This window comes from Hibiscus syriacus, unplaced genomic scaffold (genome assembly GCF_006381635.1).
Source record: "Hibiscus syriacus cultivar Baekdansim isolate YM2019G1 unplaced genomic scaffold, ASM638163v2 tig00117034_pilon, whole genome shotgun sequence".
NCBI classification, from domain to species: domain Eukaryota; kingdom Viridiplantae; phylum Streptophyta; class Magnoliopsida; order Malvales; family Malvaceae; genus Hibiscus; species Hibiscus syriacus.
In genome coordinates, this window is record NW_024063533.1 from 9,723,354 (window position 1) to 9,746,861 (window position 23,508).

The 23,508-nt window shown below is 32.9% G+C and overlaps 2 protein-coding genes across 2 annotated transcripts; one reads left to right on the plus strand and one right to left on the minus strand.

Annotated features, from left to right (window-relative positions):
- The first annotated feature begins 7,483 nt into the window (after window positions 1-7,483).
- Window positions 7,484-10,780, plus strand: LOC120196490 (uncharacterized protein At2g39795, mitochondrial). Its single transcript, XM_039198296.1, has 4 exons — window positions 7,484-7,764; window positions 8,496-8,830; window positions 10,467-10,664; window positions 10,708-10,780. Exons 1-3 carry the CDS (start codon window positions 7,573-7,575, stop codon window positions 10,642-10,644), a joined length of 705 nt encoding a protein of 234 aa, XP_039054227.1. The 5' UTR covers window positions 7,484-7,572; the 3' UTR covers window positions 10,645-10,664; window positions 10,708-10,780.
- An 8,470-nt stretch (window positions 10,781-19,250) lies between these two features.
- On the minus strand, window positions 19,251-19,713 carry LOC120196728 (LYR motif-containing protein 4-like). The gene has a single exon (XM_039198463.1). It carries the CDS (start codon window positions 19,624-19,626, stop codon window positions 19,351-19,353), a length of 276 nt encoding a protein of 91 aa, XP_039054394.1. The 5' UTR covers window positions 19,627-19,713; the 3' UTR covers window positions 19,251-19,350.
- Window positions 19,714-23,508: the final 3,795 nt, after the last annotated feature.

The window sequence follows — 23,508 nt, forward strand, 5'->3', positions numbered from 1 at the left end:
AAGGTATTTATCTTTTCACTTAACTTGCATATTTGACACTTTTCTGTCCAATGTATATCTAGTCCATTATTCTTTTAATCAACAATGTTGACCTTTCATCTTTTACTCAACAGTGGTTAACCGTTCATCTAATTGGTATAATTAACACCTTTCTGCCAATTGCACAGTTAGTCCATTATTATTTTACTCAACAGTGGTTAATCGTTCATCTAATTGGCATAATTAACACCTTTCTGTCAATTGCACAACTAGGCCATTTATTTTTTATTTTGGACTAGTTTCTACTCTACTAATTATTTATAATATCAATTAACTCTTTATAATTTATTATAAACCTTATACATTTTCACTCTTAGTGCTAACATGGTTATTTACCAATTTCATATTCATGTTCATTTGTTAAAATGCACACGTAGTGCCTATACGGTAGTTCATCAACTCATGATGAATTTCGTGGAATGCACACTTAGTGCCTGTACGGTTATTCATCAACTTATGATGAATTCTGTGGATTTGCACACTTAGTGCCTGTACTGTTACATCAACTCAAGATGAATTCCGTAGAATGCACACTTAGTGCTTGTACGGTTATTCATCAACTCATGATGAATTTCATGAATTTACACACTTAGTGCTTGTACGGTTATTCATCAACTCATGATGAATTACGTGGAATGCACACTTAGTGCTTGTACCGTTATTCATCAACTTATGATGAATTCTGTGGATTTGCACACTAAGTACATGTACGGTTATTCATCAACTCATGATGAATTCCGTGGATTTGTACACATAGTACATGTACGGTTATTCATCAACTCATGATGAATTCTGTGGAATGCACACTTAGTGCCTATACGGTTATTCATTAACTTATGATGAATTCTATGGATTTGCACACTTAGTGTCTGTACGGTTATTCATCAACTCATGATGAATTCCGTGGAATGCACACTTAGTGTCTGTTCGGTTATTCATCAACTCATGATGAATTCTGTGGAATACACACTTAGTGTCTATTTGGAAATCACCACATACATATTAAACAATCATACATATATGATTAGTATAACATATAGTTACACAATTAAGTGCACTCACCTAGATTGCCTTGCTATTATATCCAAAATGCAAAGTTGATTACTCTGGTATTTTGCCTTTACCCTTAGGGTGCGTTTGGTTCACGGAATGTAAGATTACCAGAGGGAATAAAAGATTACCAGAGAATAGAATTACTGGGAATGTTATTTTTTGTGTTTGGTTGGTTTAGAAAGAATGTAAGATTACCGTGTTTGGTTAAAGGAATAAAAGATTATTGGAATGTATATTTGACCAAATTGTTCTTATTATATATTTATTTTTTAACAAGTTGGAAAATATTTATATATTTTCTTTAAAAAAATTAAATTCATAAAATTCATATAATTATTTATACAAAATTGAAAATATAAAAAGGTTTAATGAAAGGGTAAAATTTTATTTTAACCCCTGAACTTAATATAAAATTTTAATTATAGATTTTGTTTTGTAAATCTAAAATAGTTTAAGGATAAATTTGTAATTTAACCTTCGTAGAATTTTTATTATTCAATGACAAAAGAAGGATATTTTTGAAAAAACAATTTAGGGTATTTTAGTCCAAAACGTCGGTAATCGAACAATACCTAAGGAAAGGGAGGTAATGACATTCGCGGTAATATACCCAAAAAAATTCACTATTGGTAATAAAACATTACCGAATGAGATTCCCGGCCAAACAAATATGGGGATGTGTATTCCATCCTATGAGAATCCCACATAACCTGAACCAAACACCCCCTTAGTTTTGTTTGTCTCCGGAGCTTGGTTCAGATCTACTCAAGCATCCATTAAAACATGTACCATACCCAATGTTACTATACTCCTTAACCTTGTACTTTAAGAATATTCAAAATATCATTATCTCAATTTCTATAACAACTTCAACCTAAGTGGCCGTTCCAAGCTTAATAGTATCGATACTACTACCCTGGTATTGATATTTCTATACTATGGTACCGATGCCCCTTTCCAGTATCGATACCAATTTTAGGTTTGATGTTGCCTTGTATCGATACCCTTACCATGGTATCGATACTACCAGACTATGGTACCGATACCCCCTTCCGGTACCGATACCAATTTTAGATTTGATGTTGTTTGGTATCGATACTCTTACCATGGTATCGATACTACCTCATCGGTATCGATACTGATTGAATTAGTATCGATACTACTCAGTTAATTCATCCCAGTTTAGCCTATAGTATCGATACTGTTCTATCGGTACCGATACTCTTGCCCAGTTTTTTCCAATTTTTAACCCGAATATCACCCAATTGGGGTCAAATTTTGTTATGATTACACCCAACAATACTATTAAACTCTTTTCTACCTATTCATACTAATTTTTCTTCATTTAACTTCTTAAAACATTTAAAATGTTCCAGGAACATTCAAATCTAAGAATTACACCACTTTTTCTAACATGTTTTTAAACCTATCTAATACCTCTAATCTCTTATTTACATATTTGACAAGTCAAATATACTAACAAACATCATTAAAAACTCATATTCTAACATAACACTCAAAAACCCATTTTCTTCTATCTATATTATCTTATCCATAACTTAGTTTTGATCTCATTTAATCCTTCCTTAAGCTTCTATTATACTCAATGCTTCAAAAGCCGCCCAAAAACAAAGGAATAAACTAGTAAATTGAAAACTCACCTTTAGCTATGGATGAGAAGTTTTTCACGGGAAGAGAAAGAAGAAGAAGAGGATAAACTTTTGGTAACCTATTTTCCCTTTTTCTTTTCTTTAATATACACTAAAGAAAATGAATTTAAAATTTATTCTCCTATAAAAGATTAAAATGCCCTTTTTCTTATCCTTTGTTACACTTCAGTCTAACCCACTCATCTAAATCATTTCTCATCTTTTATCAATTTATCAAATAGATTCTCACATTTTAAATCTTTTCAGTAAAGTCCCTAATTCGATATTTGGGGCATTACATTTCTTATCCGGTACTTTCTCGCATGGCAAGAGATATATTGGTTATTCCAATTACTTCAGTTACATCTGAATTATCCTTCGGTATGGGGGGACGAATTTTGAACAAGTTGAGATTTAAACTCTTACCTAAAAGTATTGAGATTTTTGTAACAACTCGTAATTGATTGTATGGTTTTGAGCTAGAGGAAAGAGATGAAGATTATCTTACAGTAATTAATGATTCTGCAATGTAAAGGTAAATAAATTATTTATTTTATTTATATTTTTAATTTCATTAATATTTTAAATTACTTATTAATGATTTTATTTTAATTTTGTAGGGTGTTTTACGATAAGTCAAAACATCGGATTTAGTTTGTGAATGATTTTATCTTGTTTCTTCCCTTTAAATGTAACTTTACCTTTTTTTTATATTTATTATGTTTATTAAATTAATTTTTCAAATTATTTATTAATGCTTCTGTTTTTTGTAGGGTGCCTTACAAGTTACAACAAACATCATGCTAAATGCTTCTTGAATGATTATGTCTTGATTTTGCTTGATATTGCTTGATTTAGAAATGCTTGTTGAATCCTTAATTCTGTAAGGGTTTGGTAAAGTCGGAAATATTTAGCTCTGTTGGCCATCATATTCCCTTTGACTTTACCACTGACTGGATGCTTATTGAATGCAGAAATGCTGAATGCTAAATGCTAAATTGATGCAATATTGTTTGCTACTGCTTGATGCTGCTTGTTGCTGCCTTGTAAATTATTGTTGGTCTGACAGAAATAAATTGTTGTAACTTGTAAATTTTTTTCTAAATAGTTACTCATGTTAAATTATGTTGGTGGCATTTCAGTTTTTAAAGCTAAAAAGTCGTCTGTAATTTAATAATGTTGGTAACAATTAGATCTTTTGATATAAAAGCTCGATGAAGAAATTTCTGGTAGTAAAGTAAGGCTTTTAGCCTTATAAAACTTTTGTTATAAGATCTGAGAGCTTAAATTTTAACACATTTATTTTTGTTCATTTTATTGTAATTTTGTTGTATTAAACTGTCATAAGTTTTACGTCATTCAAATTTTCAATCTCATGTTATTCAAATTTTCAATATCAAGTAAATTCATCTTTTATATTATCTTTTATCTATATGCTAAAATTTTCAGATAATTATCTTTACATTATTAATTAATTATTACATAAAACATAAATTAAACTTATAAATATTTGAATTAATTATTTAATTAATCATGTTCAATAAATAAATTATTTTAACTTTTATTGATTATAATTAATTTAATTAATCATGTTCAATACCAATAAATTGTTTTAACTTGTAATGATTATAATTAATTTAATTAATCATGTTCAATAAATAAATTACTTAATAAAATTAATTTGATGATTATAATTAAGATTTATAATATAATAATCATAAATAATATAATAAGTAAATTTATTAATTTAATTATCATAATTAATAGTTTATTATAACATTTAAAAATTAATCATATTAATTAGCATGATTTATTATAAACTCAAAATCTCATAACTTCATCAAAATCTTATAATTTCATCAATGGTAAATTATAAGACAAGTAAATATCAAGTTAAGTAAATATCATATCAGTTCAATAACAAGTTGGATCATTTACAGGGCAGGTTAGGTTGAAAACAAGTCGGGTAATACCAGTTATTTACCAGGTTAATCTCGGGTTCGGGTTCATATAAGTCGGATGCAGGTCGGGTTCAGTTATCATATTTTCAGTTCAATTCGACTTCAAGTCGTTCTCAGATCTGGTGCAGGTTGGGTTTAGATCTACAATTTCCAGGTCCAACTCGGGTTCAAGTCAACACCAGTTCCGACTCGAGTCGATTTCAGATCACCACTGCTCAGGTCACAAATAGTTTTGACCAGAGTCGATTTCAATCAGTTTTACAGTTCGAATCAACTTTTTACATCCCTATATATATAGTGACTTGGAGAGTTGTTGTCCCTTTCATAAAAATTTATATAATAGTATTTTAGATCATTTTTAATATATATTTTAAATTAATATAACTTTTGCTCCTCCCAATTTTTAAATTTAAATACTTAATAAAATTTTATTCTTTTAATATAAATAACTTTACCCCTCAAATAGTATTGGGCTCAAAGAACCTACATGTTTGAATATAGCATGTTTTCTTCAATTGGTAAGGAAGCTTCTAGCTAGCGAGGGGTCATTGTGGGTGGCTTGAGTGAGAGTATGTCATAAGGTGGAAATATTTGGGAGTTTAGACCTAAGGGTTGTCAAAGTTGGAGCTTGAGGAAAATATTCTCACTTAGGGAAATTATGAAGGAGCTAATTAAGTCTGTTTGGGACTGGTTGGACTCATTTGAAAACAAGGAGAATTTGGTATGAAACAAAAGTGAAAGGAGATCATGTTTCATGACAGAAGTTAGTGTGATTTCTATTGCATGTTCCTCGCCATGCTATTATTACATGGTTAGTTGTCCCGGATCAGTTGGCAACCAAAGAGAGGTTGTTGCGTATGGGAGTGGCCGTCCGTGGGGTATATGTGTAATGTGGGAGTGAACCGAAATCAAGAAACCAACTCTTCTTTAACTTTGCTGTTTTCACTATTGTTTGGATGAAAGTTCTTGCTTGGTGGGGTATTCGTCGAAGATTGCTTTGTTGGGAGAGAGAGTTGGGTTGGCCGGTTACCATGTTTAAAGGTAAGTCCCCTCTCGCTCTCTTTTTCAAGTTAGCTTGGAACGCTTGTATATACTTGATATGGAGGATCGAAATAGACATTGTTTTAGTAGTATCAACTTTAGATCAAATGAGGAACTCTTTAGCTTGTTTCGCGAGCGAGGTTGTACATGCAAAATTCTTTAGAATCAAAATAGAGAGAATCTTGACCCACAAATTTGTATAAAGTGGGGGATTGGTGATTGATTTATTTGTGTAGGGTATTGAGTTGTAGCAACTTGGTTACAATTTTTTTTTTTGGATATAATACATACATTTTATAAAAAAACACTTTACCCCCTAAACATCTTATTCTAGTTCCGTACCTGATTGGGATACTGATGATGAAAGAGAAGATGAAATTGAAATTAAAAAAATATATAAAAATATTATATCAGCATCACCGTTAATTTTTTTTATATATTTTTAAAAAATAGTTAAGTGATCAAAATAGAAATAAAGTGATAGGTGAGCAACTAAATTGATAGTTTACCCTTTTATTTATAGTAAAAGGTTGGGTAAACTACATATTTGGTCACCTTTGTTTGAGTTTTGTAAATCTATAGTCACTGGATTCAAAAAACATAATATATGGTCACTTTCGTTTTTATTTAATTAAGATATGGTCACTGTCGTTAAACCTTTAACAGATTGTTTACATGGCACCTTGTTAAGAGGGTTTAATTTTTATTTTAACCCATGAACATTAGATAAAATACTAATGATGAACCTTTTTGTAAACCTAAAATAATTTAGGGACAAAAATTCAATTTATCTCTTTTCTAATATGTTTTATTTCCAAACCCTAGCTTCCCACTTGCGCCTGAACTCCACTCTGAGCCCCCAAGCATCCTTCATCATTGAAGTCTTGTAGAAGGGCAAACATCTCAACTTAGTCCAAGTAAACAAGACCATGACTTTAAAAATCTCCTTTCTCCAAGCATTAATGGAATTCTAAAAAACTTCGGCTCGAGTCTTTGAGGCCGTTCACGGCCTCGCTCGGTCAGATATTCGAACTCCTTGTAATGATGCATTAAAGAACTCAGCAAGGTTAAAGGTTTTTGCATTGCATAAATATGTAGATATATTTAATAAGTGAAGTTTTTGTGTAGGCAACTTTGCATATAATCTCTGCAGAGAATGGCACTGCAACTGACCTGAAAAAGTAGAAGAAAAATCCCATGTTATTCCCAATTTCAACTTCACTGAACTATGAGCCTAAATGTGAAGTCCTGTGGATGTTTTAGTATCAAGAGGGTATCATCTAACAGCCTAACAAAATGCATTCCCGATTCGTCAGCACTAAACTAGTATTATTATTGAAGTGAAACGGGGAAGCGGCGGAGAAGATAGGCCTGGTAAAGAAAACATATGGAAAAAGGGATAAATTGATATTTTATCCCTAAATTATTTTGGATTTACAAAAAGACCCATGATTAATAATTTATCTAAAGTTCAAGGGTTAAAATAAAAATTAAAAATGAAAATTAAACATTTTTAATAACATGCCATATCATCAAACTCACGACAGTTAACATCCCAGTGACCAAATCTTAATAAAACTATAACATAAGTGACCAAAACTTTTTTATTTTGAATCAAGTTACCATAGGTTTATAAAACTCAAAACATAGTGACCAAATCTATAGTTTACCCTAAAAGGTTTTTATGAAAATCATAAGATCCGGGTTCGGGTTTTCTGGCCCACTAGGTTTACAAAAATCCAAATTGCTCTATTTGCTCATTGTACTTTTGTTCTTCCAACTTTTTTCATAAGCCGCGAAAGTAGAAACCGAAGGAGAAGGAAAGGGAAATGATGTTGAGAAGAGCGGTGATAGAGAGCAAAGCTTGCCAATTATGGCGGCTGATAGCAACAAGAGGCGCAGCCACCGGTAGCGGCAAGCAGGCATCTAAGCCGGCATCAGCGGCAGCGGCCGTTGATTCTCTGTTGCTCCGTTCCCTCAAAGAACACTATCTTGAAGTCTCCAAAATGAATCCCCCTCCTGTATAATTCATTCTTCACCTCTTTAATAGTAAAATTTGCATTTTTGTTTGTACTTTTTGGAACTTGAATGATCCTTTTTTTGAAAAGAAAAAATGTTCCTGTTAAACCCCAGTAAAACCATATATGGTAGAAACTTAGCTAGGTCTCCATTGTAATGAATATATTCCATAACAATTTTTTTATGGTTGTGGCTTGGGGGCGGAGTTCTTAAACTTCAGGTTTCTGTTATTGGCCAAACTTAAAACCTTAGGGTTTAGGGAATTTATGTTAAAACGTAGTTCGATTCATAGTTTGTATGAGTGAATGGTTGACAATTGAAATATATATTAAAGGTGAAGCAATACGCATTTCTGTCCACGAAAATGAAATCTTTCTTTCAAAAATATTGTTCATTTTGGTCATAAATGCTCATTTTGCCTTTTCCTCCTAAGACTCAAAGACAAGTGAATAAATTTAACTATATACCCCATATTCGTATCTTTTATCATAGCTACCTTGATTTTTGTTTCATTTGAGGAAAAGTCTCATCTATTATTTGCTTGCTACATGAAGCCCGATTGCACGTTTGATTTTCTGACCAATTTTTATGGTAAATCTAATGGGGTACATTGAAGGGGCTTACTGCTATCTGCTAGTGTACATGTTGCAGCTTCCCTTGATTTTAGTATACTCTGTGTCCATTTGATGTTTTAATCAGCTTTTCTAACAGTGTGAATGTATAATGTTGACAGAAAGTTCACCCTCCTTCACCATATACGATTATCAAAGGTGCACTTGATTCTAATGGCCCTGTTCTCAAGCGAACCTATGGCAAAGAAGAAATTAGCATCTCTGTGATGCGGTTGGCTAATATTATTCGTGGTGAAGGTGATGATCTTGAGGAAGATGGAATTAATCAATTGTTCCTTCGAGTAGATGTGTCAAAGCCTGGACAGGAAGACTCCTTACAGTTTCTATGTGGACTGTATCCTGATGCACTTGGAATCCACTCAGTTTCAATGAGGCCAAAAGTTGAATCTTCAGTGGATGATGTGGCTCCATCTAAATATAGCGGCCCTGTTTTTGAGTAAGTCATCAGCACATCTTATTCTATAGCGGCCAAAAGTATTAAATTTGATTATTTGATGCTTGTTTAGTTTTCCTCATAAATTGCTGTGGTGAATGGTGTGTTAAATAGTTAAGAGAGGAGATATTGGGTGTGTTCTTCCTTCCATCAATACATCCCCCCATTATCATGTCTAAATATTGGAGCTTAGGTACAATTAGGTAATTGCAACATCCATTATCTTTTTATCATCATAATATTACTAAAAAGAATTCAAGTTTTTGCTTGAAAAGAAATTAAGTTTTTGCTTGAAAAGAAATTCGGAAAACTTGGGTTCCTCAAACCAGTTGACTTCTTGCTGGTCTATATGAAACCAAAGAGTAGTGATGCTGCACAAGAATGTGGAATGATGGCCTTGGTTTTGGGGACATTTATTTTAGGTGATGTAACTATCTAAAAGACAAAAAAGAGGTTCATTTAAGCTGTTCTTGCATGATAGTAGTTAGAGCTGTAGAATGAGAATTGGTGATGGATTTTCTTGTGATTAGTGTATGTAGCATAACATTATCTTGTTTATCTGATATGGCATGAAAGCTGAAGGGAATTACCAGAAGAGAAAGTGGATTATGGGAGTGTATGAATTGAATCATTGATTGGGCTACATAAGCCCTTAACATTCATCATGTGTTACCTGGACTCTGGGTTGAGTGTTGGATACAAGTATGACTCTGACATGGATATGCTCAATGTTCTCTAACTCCTTTTACATATATGGAAGACGCTTCCCAATATTCAACTTTAATATGTGCTGGACAGTGGACACAATGTTGAACTTAGGGTGCTTTAGGAAAAGTGAAGAGTTCAAGTAACATATGCTTGGTAGGTTGTATAATTGATTTACCCCAGCATCCTTCCGGGGATGCAGTTGAGCTATATATAAATATTTGATTTTATTCGCTAAAAGGTGAAACTCCAAGGAGAAGATTTCCAAGAGTAAAATGTACAAAATAATCTCAAAAAGATTTTAAGAAACTCCAACAGCTATGCTATAAATCTTTAGCCAGACCAAATAGGCTCTCATTCTAGTTACTAGTTACAGTAATTAAATTTTTGCTTCAACGAGTGAAGTTGAAAATTTTCATGTTACTAGTTAATGTACTTTTTTGGTAGAAAGCACAAATTACTAGTTACAGTACATTTTAGAAAAAAGACTTGGATCTAAACTCACTCATATGTGCAGACTACGCTGCTTGAATCTCGGTCACCAAGGGAGAGCAAAATTCCCTTTAACCACTGGGACCACTCCAAGGGTTCCTAGTTACAGTACTTTAATAAATGCTTCATGTAGTTTTTTTTTGCATAACTTTGATATACTTTAAACCGGATATTTTCAGCCGTGAAAATGATTTGGTAGATGCAGCTTGAATTTCATTATACATGCTCTTTAGTAACAATGCAATTCTGAATAAAGCTTATTTGCTTTTATTTTATTTTCATTTTGGTACAGACGATGATGCTTAATGTCACCTCTTAAGGGTGATTACATAAACTATAGGGTTAAGACCCAGTTCATGTTTCTTTTTGTCATTGTTATTTAAACCGATTCTCATATCTTATGTTTGCTTACTTATAAGCATTTTCTATGCATTTTTGGCAGAGATCTTGATGAAAATATGAGGGATGCATTTCACAGTTTCATAGAAGAACGAGGGGTGAATGAGAGTCTCTTTCCATTTCTACAAGCATGGCTGTACGTGAAAGATCATCGGAATTTGTTGCGCTGGTTCAAATCGGTAGGCTCATTCATTAACGAAAAAGAGAAGTTGAGTCGATAATGCAAAATATTGATCAACTGATTTAGTGAAATAGAGTCATCTATCTATCTCGCAAAACGGTAGATTAATCTTTGAGGACCAATGCATGTTTCTGCTGGTTTTGATGATTGAGTTTTTACATACATGGTTCCTTAGCAATGGAATTTAGTATTAATTAAGACTCATTTTGGATGTATGGCCTGCTTTAGGGTTTAATATAAGTAAAAATGTCCTTTTATAATTTTTATTTATTCTAATGCTAAGTACTCTTTTGGTCTCATTTTCTTGGCTATTCGAAAATTGTCTTTTCTCCTATCTTTAGAACATATAAATGGAAGCTATAATAGTGTGATCAAGTGAATAGTTAAACCATTTGGTATTTTATGTATCTTACCCAATAATCTATAATAATATTTGCATGATTTTGATAATTATTTTTTAAATAAAAATTATATACATTTAGAGAAATGGTTAGCAGATAGTCCAAATTTATGCAACCGTCAAATGACTTACTGTAGCTAAGTTTTTGAAACCAAATGCCCAAATCTAAATTTTGTCCATTTAGATACCCAATTACATCAATAACCAAATTTACTTAAAACCCAATTAAATATTTTAAAGCCCAATTACATCTTAGCTCGTTTACCCTCAACCCAAATACAAAAACCCAATTAAACTGAAAGCTCAACTGACCCAGGACCTAAACTCTACCATAAACCCTAGCCACCAAACATGATCCAACGACCCAAATTTAACTCTAATCTTAGGAAGGGTTTCATTTGATCGCGGTTTACCAAAAGAGAAGGGGCAATCTTTGTATCCAAAATTGATCCAATGGTCAAAATGGATGGAGGATGCATCTTCAGCGTGTGCAGTGTACCCGCAACCCATCAGCTTCTCCATGTGCCTTATATCTCACTACGCGTGGTGATCCCTTCGCCTCTCTCGAGCCAAATCAGAGCTTGGGAGCCCAACTCCATCTATGTAGACGACCACATACCACTTCTCCTAAGCCACATCAACGAGGGAGATTTTTCCTTGCTCGTGCCATAGAAGAAGAATCATGCGAAGCAATGGTCTCCCTACCCTCCATTCGTACACCAAAAACTTTATCCTTGCCAGTAGGAGAAATCTTTCACAGAACAATCTGTTATGAGGAACGGCTTTGTAGGCCCTTTCCTTCATTTATACGACGCGTCTTCATTGGTGGAGGATGACTTTAAATCCTCTAGGAAAAAGAGAGAGGGGGAACATAAATAAAAAATAATAAAAAAAGAGTTTTTTGTTTTAAAAAAAAGTAAAAGAGACAAAACATAGGAAAATAAGGCTTCGTGTAAACGATATTTCTCCTCATTTAGAGTAGATATATGTTTGGAAGAGAGGCTTAGAGGTTTATTGGGTTTTTCAAAGCATTCAAGGATGATGAGGGTTTTTGGGCTCTTAATCTCGATCTTTGGTCGCCAATGAAGAATGATGAGGAATTGAGCCCAAATAACCATAATTTTTTTTTTTTTGAATTGAGATCAGTAATTATACCCTTGAAATTGGATAGCGTAATCGGGCTAGAGAATGAGGGGGAGTTGATTCACTATTCATCCTTTTCCTCACTTATTTGTCCTCTATCTAACTCTCTCTTCTTCTCCCTTCAAACTTACTAGAGCATCAAAGGAAGGAACTTGATTAAAATGTAGTTCTTAGACGAATTTGTGAAAGTGAAGGCTAAAATTTACACCACTAGAGCTTTGGTTTTAGTTCTTTATCTCCTGTGGAGGCGGGGAGACTAGATAAAGGGTTTTTGAAGGATTTTGGAGCCTTGAGCTAACCATCTAGGTTTAGTCCATTTTGAAGTTTCTAGTTCGTTTTCTTACTCTATTTGAGTCTCAAATTGAATTAGTAACTCATTTTTTTCTTAGTTGTGTAGCCAAAGAAGTGGGAGAGTTCTTCAAGGGAAAGAACAAAATGAAGTTGGTTCTTGATTGAGCTTGAGGAGTTCTTGTGTACTTGAAGCTAAAGTAACACACTCCTAACTCATCTATAATACATGTAAATCGTTGCATGTTAGTTTTTCTTACTTGTATGAGTGCTTGAAATATGATTGGGTGTTTATTTGCTTGTGGATTAGTTGGGACATATTTACGATTAAACATGCACAAAAATAATGTATTATGACCCCGTTTGACTTTCATATGTTTTAAATATTTCCCTATGACCTTAAATATCACCCTATGACCTTACAGGTATATTGATACTTTTCATATGAAGACTAATTTTTTTATTTTATTTTGGTGAGGTAGTATTGATATTGTTCATCTGGTGTAGACACCTATTTTCATCTGATAGTTAATTTAAATTTTATTTTTATTTTTATTTTTTGATATTATTATTAGTAGTATTTATTATTATTATTATTATCTTATATATATATATATATATATATTATATATCATTATATATTACTAGTATTATTATTATCATTTTATAGAAGTTGACGAACACAAGAAGAGGGTGTTACATATAAACTTTTCCTTTACTGTCCAGTGGTTCAACTACTGGTAATCAACACAAAATTGTCATGTTCCATCTTTTTTCTTAAGCAACTTAGCAAAAGGATGCTAATGGACTTTTACTAGTTTGAATTACAGAAGTTGTCAATAACCAGTAATATGCCTCTCCACTCTAATTTTTTTATAAGAGAATCTATGGGGTCTGAGATTGATGGGTGAAGCTCCTAGTTTAAGGAATATGATATGGTCATGAGTCCTAGCTGGAGGAAGTGTAACACCCTCAGATACGAATCCGATGTGTCACATTGACTTTTCAAATTGTTTACTTTTAAAAGACAATTGAAAATTTAAACTTTTATTTGTTTAAAAATGGTGGAATCTCTTGATCAAAGTATATAAAGAAAATTCAATCTCCATCTGAAAATAAAAGATATAATAATTTACATAAATTCGGTAAAATTCGTTACAAAAATTATCGGAGCATATATGATTCAACATTTAATTAAACGCCAACCAAATTTAATACAACAAAACACATACTGTTAAGTCCTTTATGATACGATCTTCGGAAGAAATATGTTGTCCTGACTCCTAGCTTTAATCTTCTTGTTTCTTTGTACCTACATGTGAAGCACTCCCACGCTAAGTCGTGGACTTAGTGAGGCATATAAAACACAGAATAATAATAATAATAAAACCTTAAACACTTAACATACTTTGAGCATTTCATAAAAATCATATAATAGAGAAACCATAGAACATATCATAGAACAAAATGCATACATGTATATATATACCATCATCATCATGCACCATTCAATTATTTCATTTCTTTTAACAGCTCATGTACGTCATTGAGAACTTAAGGTATATGAGTGCTTTGAGGTTGTGCACTAATGTTGTCACCACATCTCATATAAATTGCACCGAAGTATCGCGTAGAAATTGCACCGAAGTGCCACATAGAAATGTCCCAAAGGACCACATAGTATTGTCCCGAAGGACCGCGTAAAAATGTCCCGAAGGACCACGTAGATTTGTCCCGAAGGACCACGTATAACCTCGACTCTTGGCATGAAAAATATACCGTTAGCTCTCATATCACATATTTATGGGCTTTACCATTTACACATTTCACATAGATTGAATCACATAGACATATAATCACATAGATTATTTTCACATAGCTTATCTCATATTTTCATGTAATCACATAGATCAATGCTACATAACTTATCTCACCTTTCATATAATCACATAGGATGAAATGTAACAGATAAACCAGGTAGAACAGTGCATATAACACGTAGACATATGCTTGTATTCATGTACACATAGAAACCATATCAACAACATAGTAGTATTCATGAAATCATAACATCAAAACATTGGAAATAGGCTTATCGCAAGTCTTATTTCCATATAATCATATATTATAGTAATATGCACTCACCTTAGCCTCACTTAGTCAAGCAAAACACTTAGCCTCACTTAAAAATGAAAGGAAAAATCAACTTGAGACCAACTCACCTTACCAATGGAGTCACGGCCGAGAAAAGAAGAAGAAAATAGCTAAACCAATCTCCAGATTTTTCTTTCATTTTCTCTTCCTCGTCGTGTATATAATACCTCCACTAATGAATTTTTAATTCATTTTTTGTATAATGACCATTATGCCCTTCCATCTATCAATATTTGATAATCAATCCTACATAAACAAATTCCAATTAAGTCCATGAACTTTTCAATTTATCACAATTTAACCACCAAGTTTTAAAATCTTACACTTTGGTCGCTAGCCCGGTTTTTGGGATGTTATAGGAATTTCTTATGGCTTTTCAAAAAGTTGGTGATATTCTTCAAGGAGGGTTTGTATAATATGAAGGTTTTCATAATATGAAATCTTTGCATTCAATCAATAGAGTTCTCCAATAGAATTTGGATGTTTGGCAGTTAACTTTTGCATATTTTCTGCAGTGATGACTTTCATGTAGGGAACTTTTCTGCTTCCTTGAAGAGTAATGCTCACATATTCCTTCTTGAAGCTTAGTGTCATCTCTTTGAAGTACATATTAATAGGGCTACACTTTCTCATCCAATCCACTCTAAGGACCATGTTGTTACCCCTTATCTAAAAAACCCTAAAGTCATGCTTAAAACAATAACCCTGCATAGTACGACTAAGTTAGTTGCTCATTGTTGTACTGAGCAACCTTTCTCCATTAGGCACAATGATGATCAAAGGGTTAGTTTATAGTACCTCAGTTCATTCTTTAGTCCACCTAAGAGTGATGAAACTATGTGTGCTACCACTTTCTGCAAGAATACTAAAAAACTTCATGTTGGTAGACCCTTGAATTAATAGTATTATGCCATGTATTGTCTGTCAATGCATTACTAGAAATTTCCATCACCCCCTCAGTTATATCACCTTTCTCAATAGTATTGTTGTGAAGGTCTTTATCAGTATCCAATTATTTCTCCCTTGAACCTTGCATTAATAGGATTATGCCATGCATTGTCTGTCAATGCATTACTAGAAATTTCCACCACCCTTTCAGTTATATCACATATCTCAATAGTTCTATTGTGAAGGTCTTTATCGGTATCCAATTGTTCCTCCCTTTAACCTTGCAGATCCTCCTCTTCCATCATATTCAAATGTTTTTTCTTGCATTGATACCCCACCCTAAATCTTTCTATGCACTTAAATCACAAATTATGAGTCATTCTATAGTCAGACAAATTCTATCTTTTAGTAGTTTGGGACAGAGGTGGTTTGACACATTTAGATCCCTTTTCTCCTTCAAATCCCTAGTTCTTCTTCTAAGCTCATAAAATGTACGTGTTATATCTCAAAGGCCTATCAAACCATAACTCATTTAAGAAGGAGACAAACCACCCGCAAAGCAACATGGGCAATTCGTTCAAAGAAGAGCTTGTCCAAATCTTATGCCATTAAAATCAGGGTCTACCAATTAGGGGGAAAACTTGAAAATATATCATCAATTGGAAATAACTCTTCATAATTGAGTTCATCCATACGTAGTTCTGTTAATTCAATTTTCATAGAACACCTACCACTCTACTTCCTGACCTTATGAAGTAGGATACTCATAAAACAAAACCCATCATATGTTTCATAGGTTCTATGTAAACCACTTTGGTCCAACTAAAGAAAGACCCAAGTTCCTATATATAATTAGGTTAATATAATCTCCTAGTAGCTATGTTGAACTTCAAATAGTATGAACCACTATTGTCCACCATCATTAAAATTTGTACATCAATAATTAGCGTCACTTATAGGAACCAAAGCAAAAAGTGGTCTTTGTCCAACAAGAATAAAATTTTCAAAACAAAAGAAAATGAAAAACTTTAAAAATAAATAATAGCAACACTCTTCAACCATAAAGTCTTGTGAGTCAAGACTAAAAAGACTTTTAATTCAAGGTAATTGTTAGATGGTATAATGTGTGTTGGAATGGTTGAGGGTGGTTCGTCCCTTTTGATTTGAGCGGAAAGCTGTAACCGGTGACTATATCGATGTTAAAAGGGAGGAGGAATATGTTGTAGAAGATGAACAATAGCCTTGGTGTTCAAGAGAATGAGAGAGACAATCACCTTTCTCAGCTTTGCATGACAATTTATATACGACCCCAGTGTTGGTGTCATACATGTGGTGATGATTGCTATTTATTGGTCAATAAAGTGAATTGACATGATCATCATATAGCAAACCTTTTTGGTGATAGGACTGGTGGCGGTCAGATCAAAGGGTGTAGTTATCAAGAGGATATGAAACTCCAGAGGTATCTAAGAACTCTAGAGGCTTTGCCCAGTGTAGGAGCAATAATCGAGATGAGTGATGCATGGTATATTGTCACAACAATGGTGCAAGTGTACACATCATTCAAGTAATAAAAGAGTGAAGTAAGATTATCGTTCCCATGAGGATTTGATTAACAATGCTATAAGAAATATTATTGCAATTGAGTTAGCAAGTGAAATATGATACTAAATGATGTGATAATGATATTAGGAACTTTAAAAATCAATTAGGACATTAAAAATAAGTATTTAAAATTTATTTTCCATGACAAAGCTCTGATTACGTCACTCGTAGAAAGAAAACCTTGAAAATAAAAGTGCTACTTGAATCCATAATTTGTAATAGTGTACTTAACTTTGAAATTTGCTAATTGATATGACCATATATTGTACTTAACTTTTCCGGTGATAGGACTGACGACGGTCAGATCAAGGAGCAACAGTCGAGATCTGTGATGCATGACATATTGTCACAACAATAGTGCAAGTGTACACATCACTCAAGTAATATGATACTAAATGATGTGATAATGATATTAGGAAACTTAAAAATCAATTAGGACATTAAAAATAAGTATTTAAAATATATTTTCCATAACAAAGCTCTGATTACGTCACTTGTAGAAAGAAAACCTTGAAAAGAAAAGTCCTACTTGATTCCATAATTTGTAATATTGTACCTTGCTTTAAAATTTGTAATAATAACAACACTCTTCAACCATAAAATCTTGTGAATCAAGACTAACAAGTCTTTTGAGTCAAGGTAAAAGTTAGATGGTATAGTGTGTGTTGCAACGGTTACAGGTGGTTCATCCATTTTAATTTGGGCGGAGAGCTGCAATCGATGGCTATATTGATGTTAAAAGGGAGGAGGAATATGTTGAAGAAGATGAACAATAACCTTGGGGTTCAAGAGGAGAGAGACAGTCCCTTTTCTCAGCTTTGCATGACAATTTACATACAAGCCCCTAGTTTTGGTGTCATACGTGTGGTGATGATTGTTATTTATTGGTTGAAAAATAGCAGACTTTGCCAATAATAAGATTGACGACAATCAGATCAAGGGAATTTAGTTGTCCGGATGATGTGAAACTCCAGAGGCTTTAATCAATGGAAGAGCGAGAGTTGAGATGCGTGATGCATGGCATATTGTCAATCTCACGAGGACGAGATTAACAATGCTATAAGAAATATTATTGCAACTGAGTAAGCGAAAAGAATATGATACTAAATGATGTGATAATGATCTCAACAACTTTGAAAATCAATTAGGATATTAGTAAATATTTAAAATATATTTTCCATGACAAAGCTTTGATTACGTCACTCATAGAAAGAAAACCTTGAAAAGAAAAGTCCTATTTGAATCCATAAATTGTAATATTGTACCTAACTTTTAAATTTGTTAATTGATATGACATCCTCTCTCTCTCTCTCTCTCAATTGTAAATGGTCCGTGAAACGCATCTTTTAATTGTGTTATCTGAAATTTAGTCACTAATATGAATTAGTGTTGTTTAAAAGGAATGTTAGTAAGCCTTTGATGAATTAGGCCAATTGTTAGTTCAGTAAGATAAAATCAACCCACAAGCACAATATCAAATGCATATATATGACTAAGCCTTTACCATCGGATCACTTTAACTTTTAGTTGCCTTGGCTCAAACATGAGTACCCTACACATGTATTTTCATTTTTGTTTTAGGCCAAACATCAGTACTTTAAAAGAATGAAAGAAAAAAACAAAAGCGTTGGGGGCAACAGGAACATGATAAAGGGAGCAAGATGGGTCATACCAATAAATGATTTCACTTTTTGGGAAAATCTCACACACATCTTCCTAAATTGCTTGCGGTTAGAACGTCAAAGTCTAGTAGAATAACAATCGAGTGATTCATACGTCTTTCCAAAAACTCTAAATAATATGTTTGTCCTCCTATTGACACCGTAACAAATACCCTATTGATACAAATAATCTCTCCAACACCAACACATAACCTAAGAATGTTTGCCTTCTTTTGCCCTTATATATGTCATAATTGAAAAGTTAGAGAAACATAGTCTTAAAATGTATCAAATATCATCCTTTTGCACAAGTTTCCAAAATATAATAAATGATTAACTTTAGTAATAGAACGTATGTTCATTCTTCTAGATGGGTCAAAGCAACATATACAAGAAGAAGATATCCATAATCATAATCAAATTTCATTTTCCCTGCATAAAACTGCAGAAACGAAACAACAGTCTAATCTGCTAACCAATCATCCCACATGTAGTTGATCCCATAAACATAACCATAAAAACTCAATATTTTCATCCAAAGTACATTCTTTATCCTTAAAAAAAGTAATAGTGTTCTATGTGTGTATATATATAAATAAAAGAGGGTTTAAAAATCAAGGATGCTTTTGACCTTTGGAGCATAGAGGGAATAGACGATGGCTTGTTTCTTGGCGACTTCCAGCTGTGCTTTACCGTCGGAGAAAGCGGCGGACAACAGACGAGTGTCGGTTAAGTTCTTGTTGTCTCGAAACGCGTCCATGGTTCGACGTTTTGAGTACTCCCCGATGTTGTAGTCGCTGAACTGACGCCCCACTCGCAGTAGTGTACGGTAAAGGTGAAGAACCTCAATTCTCATCGGCACAACTGCCCCCGGCACCGCCATTTCTGCTTCTTTTTTTTGGTTTGTAGTTTCAGTTTTATGAGAGAGTGATATTTCTCAAGGTGCGCCGTGTCAAACAGAGAATCTTTTGTATCGACCCTTCATTAAAGAAAGTGATAAAGAGGAAGTCATTATCATCTGTTTCTAATTTACGTTTAAACTCATACTTTAATAGTGGGAATTTGGATTAATTATTGGATTCGTCGCTTTACTTTAATGTTTATACATTTAAATTTATACCAGTTAAATTTTGATCATTTACATTATCAGTTTATTGAATTTTGGTTACTTTTATTATCAATTATTATATTTTAGTTATTGAACTGTTAACTCATGTTAATTTGATGATATGACATGGTAGTTAAAAGAGGTCAATTTTTAATTTGACTCTTAAATTTTAGATAAATATTAATTTGATCTTAAACTTTAGATGAAATATCATTTTGACCCCTAAAATTTGGATAAAATATTAAATTGACCATTGAATTCAACTAGTATCTCGTCGTCGACCACCACTCACTACTGTCACCGTTGATAGGCATCGACCGCCATCGTTGTCGATTGTTAGACCCCAAAACTTTAATTCACTATTTTTTTGACTTCCTGAATGTAAATCTGGTATTTGTTTCACATGGAAAAAATCTCAAAATCAACAATTCTAACCTAGAACCTCTTGAATTCCTTTAAAATTAAACCATAAAAATAAATTTATCAGTTTTTTTTATAAAAATAGGAGCATAGGAAAACAACTACCGATAGCGGAAGGGATAAAAGAGTACCCCATGATATTATTAAAAAAATACAATACAAACCTGCCCCTACAATCAATAAACAATGCAGGCTAACATCAAAATCCAACAACCAAATAAAACACATAAAGAAAAAACAACGCAGACATACATCCAACGACCCCAACCTAAGATACTATAAGCCAATACCATTTTTCGCAAATGTATCTGCTTCGATATTCAATGCCCTTACTACATGACGAATAGCCGAATTGCTGGAAGAGATGAGATCATCAAAGTTCTGCACCAGGACGCGAACATCGGAGAGCTCTTCTCAGGATTTCGGACCCAATCAACAGCTATTCTAATATCGCTTTCCATTATGAGCCTTGCCCCCGATTTATGTTGCACTGATACGAATACGGGACGACATATAAAAAAATTCAAAATTATAAATAGATGTAAAAATCATAAATAAAGTCAATACTTCGTAGAAAATTAGAAAAATAAAATCGATAAGTAAATCACAATATTAACTCTAGAACAATAAAATCCATAAACAAATCATAATATCAAGTTTAAGATAATAAAATTCATAAACAAACCATAATATTAAAGTGTCAAATCTCAATACTCAAACCACAATATTAACTCTACACTATTGAACCAAAAAAAATCAAACATTGTTAACATCTTTAGAGATTAACTCGCTCTCTAAATCCGGCTCATCAAGTGAGAGTTCAACAAACTCTAAATATCCAACATCTCCCAATGAATCAAAAGCATCTCCACTAACATCTCACATCTTGGTTTTCTTATCCTCGTATTGACTAGAACTCCTTGATAAAAGACGAAGATTGTAGTGGTTGTAAACTAAATCTTCGACTCGACTCAAATTTAATTTATTCCTCCTATGTGAGTGGATAAAAGAATAAGTACTCCAATTTCTTTCAGAACAAGAGGATGAAGTATGTTGTCCAAGAACTTTGAAAGCCAAAGATTAGAGCAATGGAGTTTCGACACCAAAGTTAGCCCACCAATTTTTTGGATTCGAAGAATACCTCTTTGTAAGAGAAATTAAATCTTCAAAAGGCCCACTCTTAATGAGAAACAAGCATATTCGTCCAAGACTTTGTTATAATCATTGAAGATATTCATTTTTTTCATTTTAATTTTATTTATATTATTATTATTATTATTATTATTATTATTATTATTATAATTATAATAATAATTATTATTAATATATTATTTATTTATTAATATTACAAAACCCGGAGCCCAATAATCAGGCCCATATTACAAGCCCAAACCATATGGAAACCCTAAAACATTTAGGGTTTCAGCTAGGGTTTCTAACCCTAGCTTCCAGCCGCCTCTGCCTCCAGCCGCCTCAGCCAACGGTCCAGCTTCCAGCCGCCTCTGCTGCCAGTGCCACGTCCCAACCGAAGGCTCCAGAAGCTCCAACGCCAGCCGTCCACGATATGGCTATGGGGTGAGTCACCACTGGGAGTCCGGTGACTCACTGAGACCCGCTCTTCGGACCGGTCCGATGGCCACACCGGTGATGGCTATAAAGCCATCACCCCATCTGCGAGCAAAAAAAGAGGAGGAGACAGAGAGAAATACAGAGAAGAACGGGGAGAGACGAGGAAACAACAGAAACAGAGAGAGATACAAAAACTACCAACGATCTCAACAACAACGCAATAAAGAAACAGAAAAGAAAGAAAAGAAAAAAGAAAGAAGAGAAACTTACCGAGGAAGCCCCGACCACCAGACGTCACCAAAACCTTCGGAAACCGAAGGTACTTCTTTAGATTCGCTCCGATCAGGAGCCATTTAGAGGAAAATAACACCGGAACCGTCCTTAGGACGGTCCGATCTACCCATTAATGTAAAAATAAAATTTTCCGGCCACCGGATGTGGTGGCCGGCGGTGAGGGTCACGGCGGTAGACGGTTGCCGTTCGGTGACCGGCTTCCCTCCGGTGAGGGAAGCTAGAGAGAAGGGAGAGCTTTGTTCATTCTCTCTCAGTTAGAGAGAGAATGAAAATTGAAAAATGAAAGAGATGGCCCGAAGGGCCGGCTGTCTTGGGCATTAAATAGCCCTTCCCAAACGACGTCGTTTTGGGGAGGGCTATTCGTGTAATTAAAGAATAGTTAAATCATTTCCGCAGCTATCTAAACTTGTAAACTTTCCATTTTAGTCACTAAATCAAGTTTATAATACTTTTAATTTGATCTTTATTTTTTAATTTTATTTATTTTAGTCCTTTATATTAAAATAATATATTTAGGATAAATAACAGATTTAATCTCTTAATTTTAATAAATAATATTTTAATCCCTAATTTATATTTTTAATTTATTTTATTCTAAAATCTGAATTTTAGATAATTTTATTTTAGTCACTAAATAAATAAAATAAAGAAATAGCATGTTTAATCCCTATAATTTTGATTAATTATGAATTAGGTTTTTAATTTTACTTTTACTATAATTTAGTCATTTATTTTAAATGTTTTCATTTATTTTACTGCTTTTAAATATATCGTTCTGGTTGTATTTTTATTGTTTTAATTTTACTTGTTTATATTTTTAAATATTTTTATTATTATGTATTCATAAATATATATATATAATAAATAATAATTTATTTTTTTTAAATAAATTATTTTTATATTTATTTTTTAATATCAAAGAAAAGGACAGTCTTAATACAACTGGATGTCCTATTCTGGTATTTTAAATTATAAAAAAAATATATATATAAAAAAATAATATTATTTAATTTTATTTAAATTAATATTTATCAATATCAAAGAAAAGAGCTGTCTTAAGGCACCTAGAAGTTCTTTTCCGATATTTTTAAATATGTTTATATAATTTTGAAATAATATGATTATAAATTAAATATATTTTGAATTTTTTAAAATTTATAATAATAGAGACAATTTATAATTAAAAAGTACCAATTTTGGGCGTTGTAGGGGTGCTAATCCTTCCCTAAACGTAACCGACCACGAATCTTTTTTATTATTAAAAAGAACGAATTTTTGGTTATAAATACAGATCAGTTCATTTTTTTATTGGTGTTTTCTTAAAACTCTTTAAGAAAATAATTTTTAGGTATTCGACCTACCTGACCTAAAAGG

Coding starts and splice junctions, on each gene's coding strand:
- LOC120196490 (XM_039198296.1), top strand. CDS start 7,573: ATGATGTTGAGAAGAGCGGTGATAGAGAGCAAAGCTTGCCAATTATGG. Junction 7,765..8,495: donor CCAAAATGAATCCCCCTCCT/GTATAATTCATT, acceptor TAATGTTGACAG/AAAGTTCACCCTCCTTCACC. Junction 8,831..10,466: donor TATAGCGGCCCTGTTTTTGA/GTAAGTCATCAG, acceptor CATTTTTGGCAG/AGATCTTGATGAAAATATGA.
- LOC120196728 (XM_039198463.1), bottom strand. CDS start 19,626: ATGGCGGTGCCGGGGGCAGTTGTGCCGATGAGAATTGAGGTTCTTCAC.